The sequence below is a fragment of the Sciurus carolinensis genome, chromosome 1, assembly GCF_902686445.1.
Source record: "Sciurus carolinensis chromosome 1, mSciCar1.2, whole genome shotgun sequence".
NCBI lineage: Eukaryota > Metazoa > Chordata > Mammalia > Rodentia > Sciuridae > Sciurus > Sciurus carolinensis.
Window position 1 is genome coordinate 20,647,212 of NC_062213.1, and position 12,081 is coordinate 20,659,292.

Consider the following 12,081-nt stretch of genomic DNA (forward strand, 5'->3'; position numbering starts at 1 on the left):
ATGAAATGAACAATTTATAACAAATTATTTTAAATGTCTGTGAAGCCCAGTTGAGGCATTTGCTATAACATTTTTATTTATATTTCATTATTGTTAAGGAGTCAGTCAGGTTTTTTTTTTTTTGGCTTAGAAAATTGTTGGTTTCTGCTAAATAAAAGACTTTCCTTTATCAATAAAAAAAGTAAACATTTTAATCAAGAGCAAAGTTGCATCATGTAACTATTTTGCAGCTATTCTGAAAGTATGTCATATATATATATATATATATATATATATATCCTTTTCTATAATAATGATACAGGGATAGTATTTTTTACTTTTATTACATTTATTAAAACAGCTTAATTGCACAAATTAATGGGTTTCACACCACATTTCCATATGGAAGATATCATGCTTTGGTCATATCTACACTCCCTTTTACAGGGTTAGTTTCAAACCAGTAATACTGCATATCTCAATTCCAGGCTTTCTTTAAATAGCAGCAGGACATTAATTCCTTGAAAATAATAAGTTGGTTTTGCTCTATACAATTAGAAAAGAGATAAACTGACCCTAAAGAGAATATCCTAACTAATTAATAGGTAACAGACATGTACTTGACCTTTCATGTCAACTTCATGCCTTTCATTGTTCTGGTCGATATCCCATCTAGAGATCCTGTCACTGTGTGATACATGACAGTTGGCAACACTCTGATTTTAAATGCAAGGAGTTGGGCTCCGAGAACAGCTGGCCGTGAGAACCAGGACTAGAAAGCCCTGGAGTTGATGGCTTTCCAGGAACTGACCCTTGCACTGCATACCCAATGAAGCAGTGGGTGTCTGTCCCCAGGGGAAGAGCACATACCTATGGCAAACAGTTCTACGCCGGACTCACGAAGGTTTCTAGATGGTGGAATAATATCATCTTGGGATTTTCCATCTGTGATTAAGATGCCAATTTTGGAAACTCCAGTCCTTGATCCTGCTTCTGGTTTAAAACTGTTTTCAAAAATGTAGCTCAAAGCAAGACCTGAGAAGAAAATAAAGAAAAGTAAACACAAAGCTACCATCTCTAATAAAAAGCCTTCTGATTGTGAAGAATGTAACTACATGATGCATAACTTATTGAGCTAAAAGAGTTTTTATTAGATGAGAACCTTTATTTTCCAAATGACTTGTGCTTGACAGCTCTGAAGAAAAACTAAAATCTATCAGAGTAAAGGTACTAAAATAATTGAATATCACATCTTTGAGATGACAATAGATGATTATACATCCTTAACTGACCATTGACATAGAATGATACACTTCATTTATTTGAATGATAACAAAATACTTCTCTTACATGTGTCTTTCATGTGCATTTGGATTTTTAGTACGAAGTGTATTGTTGCTATCTTAGAATGCCTTTAGACTATCAAATCATTGCACAACCATTTGCTGGAGGCTTGTTCTGTGTCGAGCACTAAGGATAGGAATGAAAAATGAAGGTGACACCTGACCTGCTTCTGGTCAACAGCTACGTTCAAAAAGTAGTTCAAAGCAAGAACTGAGAGGAAAATGAGGAAAGATAAATGCAAACCAAACATCCTAATGGTTTCATCCCCAGATGAGAGGAATGCAAAGGGAAGATTCCTGGCCTCTGCCTACCTCTGTGGGCTTTCACAATATTTTACTTCATAGCTGTAGATGCAAAGATCCTGAATTCATGCCAACAGATGCTAACAGAACTTGTGTTCAATAAAACCTAAGTATTTATAATTTATGATGAAACAATAACTCCCACACATTAGTGACTGTCCCAAATATTATCAACTACACTTTGAATTTCGTTCATGATATTTTAAAGAACTAAAAATTCTCTTTCCTTCTCTTTCTTCCTTCCTTTCTCTCTCTCTCTCTCTCTTCCTCTCTCCCTCTCTTTCTCTCCCCCCCGCTCTCTCTCAGTAGGGGGAACAGATCTAAAATCATATTTATACTCCTACCTTTTGAGATAATTTCCATCCAGAAAGAAATAAGAAATCCTGCAATATCATTACAGCATTTGTCCTTAATAAATTTTCACAGTATTATCAAAAATTCTGCTGAATTTTGCATCCAAATAGCAAGGCAATTATCAAAATTTCAGTGGTTTACCAAGAAGTCAGTAAGAGAATCTTCATCATTGAAGTTGAGCATCTGTGTCATGGTTCAGGCAGTAACTTGTACTAGGGTTAAAATAAGTGAGAACAGACCTAGAGGTGCAGCTAAGTGGTAGAGCACTTACCTGATATGCACGAAGCCCTAGGTTCAGTCCCAGCCCTCACAAAAAAAGTAACAATAATAATAATAAACACAAACCATTTGGCTAATTGTAATGCCAATATTATTACATTAATCATTTTTCAAAAATACTAGTGAGCCAAAAATCTATAAATATTTTCTCGATAACTACTGATTGCAGAATAGGGGCCAAAAAAAGTACCTTCTTTAAAAACAAGATAGAAATTTGTTTTAAGTGACAGGACGAATATACATGAAAAGAGAGGGAAAAAAGGAAAATGAACTAATAAAGGTGAGAAGGCTGCTGACCTGGGTGATTGTTTTGTTTTCTTCTAGCCCAAGCAACCCCTTCCTGGGACATGAAGTTCCTATAGCAGAACAAATGAGTAGTCTGGAGTTTGACTCTTCATGCTGAGTTTAGGTAAAAAGCTATCTAAGGATTGTAGGTGCTACTTGGTTAACAAAACAGTATGCTAACTCATTATAAGTAGCAAAATACGATAGTATGTCTATTCTTTGGAAAGATACACTGCTTAAAATGTGGACTGAGCAAAACATACCTGTTAGGGTATTCCCTCCCTTGTATGGAAGGTTCCGGACAGCTTCAATTACTTCATCTTTTGTGTTAAAGGCATTCAAGTGCCATTCTATCCTGGGGTCACCACTATACTGTGCAAGACCTGGAAAAGATGAGAAATCCCACAAACAATGATATGTTACTCAAGAATATCATAGACTAACCACTCAAGAAACCATAATGCATGAGGGCCTAATGTTGTAACTTTTTTTTTCTTTGCTTGACTATATACTTTCATAAAGAGTCCCTGACATCAATTAAAGATATTAAGTTGACATATGCAGGGTTGGAGGTAGTGTACAAATTTTCTAATCCTTTAGAAGTTGGCACCTAATTAGGTGTTTGGCACTTAAAAGAAAAAAACATTGGTCACATATGTAGATAAAAGGTCTAGATTTATTTGTTGATGTTAAATCTCAAAGCAATGATTTTCCTCAATTGCTATTTAAAAGTGAAATTATGAGACTTTATATTATAATAATGTTATTTTATTACTTACAATATTACTCAAAGATTTATAATTGTTTTTTATCTTGGCTAGCATTAACTTAGCAAAGATTATCTTGTACAATAAAACTGTTTCCAATTTTTTTTAATTCAACATTTCCCTGGATTCAGCTATTTTTTCTTTTAAATAAAGACTGCTATGTGACAAAATCATAAACAGGTTATAACTTTGAAGTTTTATTATTATTATTATTATTATTAACAGAGAAGATTTTGACTTTTCAGAAAATTAAAATGTACTCAATAATTAATTTAATGATGTTGCCACAGTAAAAATTAGTTAAGAATAAATTTTTATTGATCCAAACATGGATCAATATATCAGTATAGTTGCTACTGTAATTCTAAAAGGCAGTTGTAGAGTTTCCCAGTTGTTTTACATTGACAGCTGACTATTGTCAGTAACAGGAGATATACCAATTCGTGTCTTCTCTGAGCCCACATTGAATGCTGTAACCAGGTTTTCCAAGAAAAGCCGAACCAGTCTGAAGTTGAATCTTCCAATACTCCAAGAACCATCAACCAGGATTACAATATCAGCAATTGCTGGAGTTTCACAGAAAAATTTCACTTCTGTGAAGCAAACACCAGAAAAGCACACGTGTTACTGTTGGAACCTCTAAAAGACTTACTTTTAATGTCTCTCAAATAACAGTATTAAGAATACAATAAAGTTCCCATTAAAGCAGTCATCTTTTTATAACCCTGCCCTTAGATGCATTCTTACTTGGAAAAAATTGTGGTAACGATTGGCAGCAGAATCAGTGTTCTGGAAATAGTTAGCAGAATACTGGCAGGTTCCTGCCAACCTGGCAACTCATCCTTCTGAGTGTTTTAGAAAGTAGTGTCTGTACGAAATCATCCAGCTTTGGGCTTTGGCCTGCAGATTCTTTCCAGGAAAGGTCTTAGCAACACCAGTGTAGGTCAGTCAGCCGAGATGGGAAGATGGCCAGGAAGCCAAAGGGCGGCTCTCCTAGTTGGGTAAGTCTATGCTGGAGGAAGTGATAGGAAAGAGAAACAGGGGCTTCCCGAATTCAAGGAAAAGTGAAGGCCAAGTATTTAATCTAAGAAAGGTACACAGACCTCTGCTAAAGTAGAAAGCTTTTTGGGAAAAAGAAAATTGGAAAATGACCCAAGAATTTCCTCTAATTAAAAAAAAAAAAATTGTATATTGTCCATGCAAGATTTTCTCCTCGATAATCATCTAAGTAATGGACTTTTTAAATGACTCTTAGGACTCCAGATAATGATCCAGAAAAGGATGCCCAGTGATTGGAGTGGTACTACATAAGCTTGACCATCACAGAAGGTCCCCCACCCACAGGACTCCTGGGAGACGAGAGTCCAGCCAGGTTTTTGCCACAAGGAACAGGCTGCTGGGGAAAGGTCAGGCTTGTGCTTGACTAACTGAAAACCACCACTTCTGCTCACAGAGCGCCAGCATACTGGAATATTCTTGAAGTGTTGTACAACTCCTTTAATATGTCATGGTATTTTTAGTGCCTTTAGGAGCATTGCTTCATACTCTAGTCTTTGCTTCCAAAGGAGTTGCTTGACTTTGCTGCAATTTCATATCAGGAGAGGAGATTGTGCTTTGTGTGTATGTGTGTGAGTGTGCACAGGTGTGCATGTGTGTTCATCCACTTTACCTTTTAAAGGACCAGAAAATCCCTACTTAGTTTCCTCAGTATATATACAAAGGACTTAAAATCAGCATACTACAGTGATGCAGCCACATCAATGTTTATAACAGTTGAATTCACAATAGCTAAGCTATACAGCCAACATAGGGGCCCTTCAACAAATGAATGGATAATGAAAATATGGTATATATACAGAATGGAATATGACTCAGCAATAAAGAAGAATTACTTTATGAAAATTGCCAGTAAATGGATGGATCTAGAGACTATTATACTAACTGATGTAAGCCAGTCCCAAAAAACTGATGGTCAAGTGTTTTCTCTGATATGTGGAAGCTAATCGACAATAAGGGGGTGGGGATAGAAGTTCATTGGATGAGACAAAAAGGAATGAAGGGAAAGGAGGGAGGACATGAAAAGGAAAGACAGTGGAATGAATCTGACATAATTATTCTATGTACAAAAATGAATACACCACAGTGGATTCCACCATTGTGTACATCCATAAGAATGGGGTCCTCATTAGAGTAAGAGAAAGTCTGTGATTGTATACTTATATCAAAATGGATTGTACTGTCATAACTAAAAGAACCAATAAAAAAAAGAAATCCAGTGTTATACCCCACTGGAAGATGGGCATTACTCCCAAATTTCAAACTGCACTTGTTAAAAGCTATAGTTTATCATGTGTGTCCTGCTAATTAAATTTATAGTACATAAAAAGACAATCAAACAATATTTAAAATATAATTTATATGTTGAAAATCAAAAGAGATGTGTTCACAAATAAAACAAATATGTTTATAACCCAAAGAAAAATAGCTGAACTATTATGGCTGGGATAAGTAGCTTTAATATGCCTTTGCACCTACCACACCATGTTGGCTTAAAGGGTCTTGATCTTTTTCCAGAAATAAATATGCATGAAACATCTAGATACTTTTACCAGATGGGGGCAGGAAATGTATTTGCCAATGAAATGCTCCAATCTCCTTATGGAGTTCAACAGTACATCTCAATCCAAAAGTTTATAGTTAATATTTTTTGGCAATAAATTCCCCTTCTATAATAGAAGAAAGCTACCAGCTTTGTATCTGGGAGTCAGCCCTACTGTAACAAACCAAGAAAAGTCTAAAATGGAATACTTCCATGAATCATGGGATAGAAATTAATGTGGGTTTTGGACATAAGCAGGGAAAATTGAGGTCTGATTAAGCTTCAAGGACCCATTTCTCTTGGTTTTTTCCTGGGGAAAGACTACTCCCAAATGAAGAGTAGTTCTCTTCCAAAACTGCTAGGAACACTTACATGATTGTTAGGGAACAATGCAGAAAAGATCTCAGAAAGGAACACTTTCAGTTTATGTAGAAGACATTTTTGAAAATTACTTCCAATAAGAAAGTCATAAGTGACTCAGAGATATAAATAAGATCTAGCCCAAATAATATATAAAATCAATTGACTATAAAACAAAAGATTATAGCTTTAATGATTCTAAAATTTTAAAAGTTGTTCATCAAAAACACCTTAAAATAAAAAAGATAAATTCAACTGAAAAAAATACCTGAATAATATGTAAAACCAAAAAGGAATTTATATCAAAAACCATGAACAAATTTTATAGAGAATAGGAAATATGGTCAATAAATGAATGAAGAGGGTTTTCAAGATGGCAGAATAGAAAAGATCACTTTCCTGGCTGCTCATGGCATGAAGTCAAGAAAGCAGAGAAGCCAACTTCTCAGCAAGGTGGGTGAACAAAAAAAGTAGAGGGGGGATTTTTCTGGAATTTAATACTGGACATTCAGAGCAGATCAGAGACTCAGAAGGTTGGATATAATAAAATTAATGAAACAAGGAAGCAATCCCCAGCACTACAGCTGCTGCCACAGTTAGAGGCACCAGCCAGAGTGGTCCCTCTGTGAGCAAAGTGAAGGAATAAGGGAATTCAAGGAATCCTATTTTTTAGGAGGCCTGAGGCACATCTGGGTAAGGAAAGTCTAGTGATCAAAGACAATGCCTGACTAAACTGAAAGGCACACTGCACGATATCCTCGTGTGGGGGAAAATATCCCCATTTCTACTGGCTGTATGTGGAGGACAGAGGAAGGAACCATTTTGTAGCCACTGTGTGGGGGCCAGAAACTGGGAGAGCCAATTCCTGGTGAACCCGAGTTTGGCCCCATGATCAGGCCTGGCAAACCCACACTGTACAACATAGGACATGCCTAAGTAGCCAAGAGAAAATCAAATGGAGAGAGGTTTACACAGGGGACAACTGGTCATGGAAACCCACCTGGCTTTCCCCTCCTCCTCTAACCTGGCTGCTTGCAGGAGCAGCTGGTCAAGAATTTGAAAGGGCAGGGGTGGAAGAGATTGAGTTTAGAGACCAGGAAGCAGGGTCCACAGGTGACCTAATGGACTAAGAATTGGCTCCTCCACCATACCAGTAGAACCGAGGAGGTGATCCTTGGGGTGCAGTCCTCCAGTGTGCACTGACAACTGCTGGACCATGGAGATGTGTGGATTTAAAATCTCCAGACCAATTGGCATTCCTTGAAGAACGTGTAGCCCACCTAAGCCTAAACCCTGCCTCCAGGAGTTCCATTTACAGGATTACCTCTCTCACTCCTAAAACCCCACCCTGAGGGTGGAGCCGGCATCACAATCCCGGGCACCTCATCTAACACTGCTGAGAAAAGAAGCTGAGAATCCTTTGAACTCCAATGGAAAAAATTCTTTAACTTTTCATCAAGGTTATTTTTTTTCCTTTTTCTTTTCTCTGTTTAATCATGACCTTAATGATTCATGGCAATTTACACATATTTACATTTGGTGGTTTTTTTTTTTCTTCTTCTCACTTCTAGAATTTTTGAAGCCAGTTATTTTTATGGATCAACTTTTTGAGGACTAGGAAGTTTGATTAGTATATTTCAGTTTTCTTGAATTCTATTATTTTTATTTTTATTTTTAAAATGTTTCTATATTTTTTCTTCTCATTTATCTCTTTCCCTTCATTCTCTCTTTTCTGTTGTTAACAATCAATCTCTATTGTTCTTTCACTCTTCCTTTATTTTTTACTTCTATCTTCTCTCCTCCTCACTCATAATCATCACATCCTACACCACTTCTGTTCCCTCCCTGTCCATCATTCAAAATTATCAATCCATTTGTGAATTTCCTGTTTTTAGCAATAACTGATATCATTTCTGCTAATTGTGATAATTATGATTATAGGCATCATAGTTGGAGTAGGAACTATTTGGATGAATGTTGTATATTGTTTGTATTGGTTGTAATTATTTGTCTCTCCCTATACAGCGAAGTCCTGGAAACTTTCAGAGATATGATAAGTCCACAGGGTAGACTCTCTACTGCCTCAGGTCCATACTGTTAGATGGGTAGACACACAAACAACATGAAACATCAAGGAAACAAATCTCCCAAACAAACCAAGTTACTTCAATAACAGACTCCATTTACATAACAGTAGGAGAAATGTCAGAGAAGTTTAGAATGTACATACATAAACTGATCTTTGAGGTAAAAGACAATGTAAGGAGTGAAATCAGAAAGAAAATAAAGGAAGTAAAAGAACACTTCAATAAAGAGATAGAGATTCTGAAAAGAAATAAAGCAGAAATCCTTAAAATGAAGGAATCAATAAACAAAATTTAAAATTCAATAGAAAGCATCACCGATAAGACTAGACCACTTGGAATACACAGTTTCAGGCAATGAAGACAAAATATATAATCTTGAAAATAAAGTTGGCCATAGAGAAAAGATGTAAAGAGACCATGAACAGAACTTCCAAGAACTATGGGATAACATGAAAAGACCAATTAAGATTTATCAGAATAGATGAAGGATTGTAGATATAAACCAAAGGAATGTACAATCTTATCAATGAAATAATATCAGAAAAATTCCCATTCCTAAGGAATGAAATTGAAAGTCAAATACAGGAAGTTTACAGGACCCCCAAATATACAAAATTACAACAGACCCACATGAAGCACATTATTATAAAAATGCCTAACATACCAAACAAGAATAGAATTTCAAAGACAGCCAGAGAAAAATGACAGGTCACATTTAGAAGGAAACAATCCAGATCTCAGTTGATTTTTCAACCCAGGCCCTCAAAGTTAGGAGGTCTTGGAATAATATATACCAAGCTCTGAAAGAAAATGGATGCCAACCAAAAATACTATACTCAGCAAAATTAAGCTTCAGAATTGATGATTAAAAAAAATCTTCCATGATTAAAAAAAGTTTAAAAAATTCACAACTAAAAAGCCTACACTGTAAAACATACTCAATAAAATATTTCATGAAGACATGAAAAATATAAGTGAAACCAACAAAGGGAGGAACTACACTAAAAGAATAGTCAGTCAAAGGAGAAACTAATTTAAATTAAAAACCAGAAATAAATCAAAATGACAGGGAATAAAAATCATGTCTTGATAATAACATTGAATGTAAATGGCCTAAACTCATCAATCAAAAGACATAGACTGGTAGATTGGATTAAAAAAATCTGTTTCCAAGAGACTCACTTCATAGACAAAGACATCCCCAGGTAAAAGGATGTGAAAAGACATATGCACATGAATCTTGTAAACAAGTAGGGGTTTCTATCCTCATAACATCGGATAAAGTGGACTTCAAGTCAAAGTTAATCAGAAGGGACAAAGAAAGACATTTCTTATTGCTTAAAGGAATTATACATCAACAAGACATAACAATCATAAATATTTATGCCACTCAAAATGGAGCATCTATGTACATCAAACAAATCCTTCTCAATTTCAATAATTAAATAAACCACAACCAAATAATACTGGGTAACTATACCACACCTCTATTACCACTGAATAGATCCTCCAAACAAAAACTAAATAAAGAAGCTACAGAACTAAAAAAACACAATTAATAATTTAGACTTAATAGACATATGTAGAATATTTCATTCATCAATAACTGAATATACTTTCTTCTCAGCAGTACATGGATCCTTCTTTCAAATAGGCCATCTTATAGGCCACAAATCAACTGTTAGCAAATAGGAAAAATAATGGAAATAATACTTTACATTCTATCAGATCATAATGGAATGAAGTTAGAAATCAACAATAAAATAAAAAATAGGAGCTATTATAACAACTGGAGACTAAATAATACCTGTTGAATGACAAATGGATAGCAGAAGAAATCAGGGATGAAACAAAAAAGTACTTAGAGGTAAATAAGAATAGTAATACAATATATCAAAATCTCTAGGACACCACCATGGCAGTTCTAATAGGAAAGTTAATTGCATTGAACTCATTCATTAAAAGAATGCAAAGGCAACAAATAAATAATCTAACATCTAAAAGTCCTAGAAAAAGAAGAACAAATCAACACCAAAGGCAGTAGAAGACAGGAAATAACTAAAATCAGAGCTGAAAGCAATGAAATTGAAACAAAAAAATCCAAAAAACTGACAAAACAAAAAAGTTGGTTCTTTGAGAAAATAAATAAAATTGATAAGCCCTTAGCCACATTAATGAAGAGAATGAGAAAAAGAGAAAATTCAAATTACTAAAATTTGTGATGAAAAGGAAATATCACAACAGATACTATTGAAATACAGATGATAATCGGAACTACTTTGAAAATTTATATTGTAATAAAACAGAAAATCGTGAATACATTGACAAATTTGTAGACATATGACCTACCCAAATTGAATCAGGACAATATAAAAAATTTAAACAGATCAATTTCAAGCAATGAATTTGAAAATGCCATCAAAAGGCTACCAACCAAGAAAAGCCCAGGATCAGATGGATTCTCAGCCTAGTCCTACCAAACCTTCAAAGAACACCAAACCTCCTCAGATTATTCCATGAAATAGAAAAGGAGGGAACCCTTCCAAACTCATTCTATGAAACTAGTATCACCCTGATAACAAAACCAGACAAGCACACATCAAGCAAAGAAAATTTCAGACCAATATCCCTGATGAACACAGATGCAATAATTCTTAATAAAATACTAGCAAACTGCATACAAAAAACATATTTAAAAAATAGTGCACCATGATCAAGTAGGGTTCATTCAAGGAATGCAAGGTTGGTTCAACATACAGAAATTCATAAATGTAATCCATCACATCAATAGACTTAAAGACAAAAATCACATAGTTAGCTCAATAGATGCAGAAAAGGCATTTGACAAAATACAGCACCCCTTCATGTTCAAAACACTAGAAAAAATAGGGATAGTAGGAACATACCTCAATATTATAAAAACTTTTATGCTAAACCCAATTGAGAGCAATCCTTCTAAAAACTGGAACAAGACAGGTATGTCCTTTTTCACTACTTCTATTCAACATAGTCCTTGAAACTCTAACCAGAGCAATTAGGCAAAAGAAAGAAATTAAAGGGATAAGAATAGGAAAAGAAGAACTTAAACTATCCCCATTTGCATCTGACATGATTCTATATTTAGAAGACCCAAAAAAACTCCACCAGAAAACTTATAGAACTCATAGATGAATTCACCAAAGGAGCAAGATAAAAAGTTAACACCTATAAATCAATTGTGTTCCTATACACTAATGGTGAATCAGTTGAAAGAGAAATTAGGAAAACTATTCCATTCACAATAGCCTCAAAAAAAATATATCTATGAATCAATCCAATAAAAGAGGTGAAAGACCTCTACAATGAAAACTGCAGAACTCTAAAGAAAGATAAATCAACCCCATCAAAAAAAAAATGCTTCTATTCTGGGAAAGCTCATATGAAGAAGATGAAAAGACAAGCTACAGTTTGAGAGCAATATTTGCAACCAACATCCAAAGAGGATTAGTATCAAAAATACATAAAGAATTCTCAAAACTCCTCAGAAAAGAAAAATCCAATTAGAATGGACAAAGGATATAAATGGACTTTTATACACAAGGATGTACAGATAGTAAATAAGCACATAAAAAATGTTCAATATAATAAGCCATCAGGGAAATGCAAATTAAACCCACAAAAAGACATCACTATGTAGCCATAAGAATGGTTAAAATAAAAAATAATGACCACCATGAATATTGGTG

General features: G+C 34.8%; 1 protein-coding gene across 4 annotated transcripts in view; it reads right to left on the reverse strand.

The window, feature by feature from the left end:
- Positions 1-12,081, reverse strand: part of Col14a1 (collagen type XIV alpha 1 chain) — a 213,879-nt gene that overhangs the window by 144,770 nt on the left and 57,028 nt on the right. For all 4 annotated transcript variants that reach the window (XM_047519065.1, XM_047519058.1, XM_047519081.1 and 1 more), the window contains exons 6-8: positions 3,748-3,903; positions 2,807-2,926; positions 850-1,014 (exon numbers count right to left, since the gene is read on the reverse strand). In XM_047519065.1, coding sequence (XP_047375021.1) covers positions 850-1,014; positions 2,807-2,926; positions 3,748-3,903 — 441 coding nt within the window. The remainder of the gene's footprint in view (positions 1-849; positions 1,015-2,806; positions 2,927-3,747; positions 3,904-12,081) is intronic.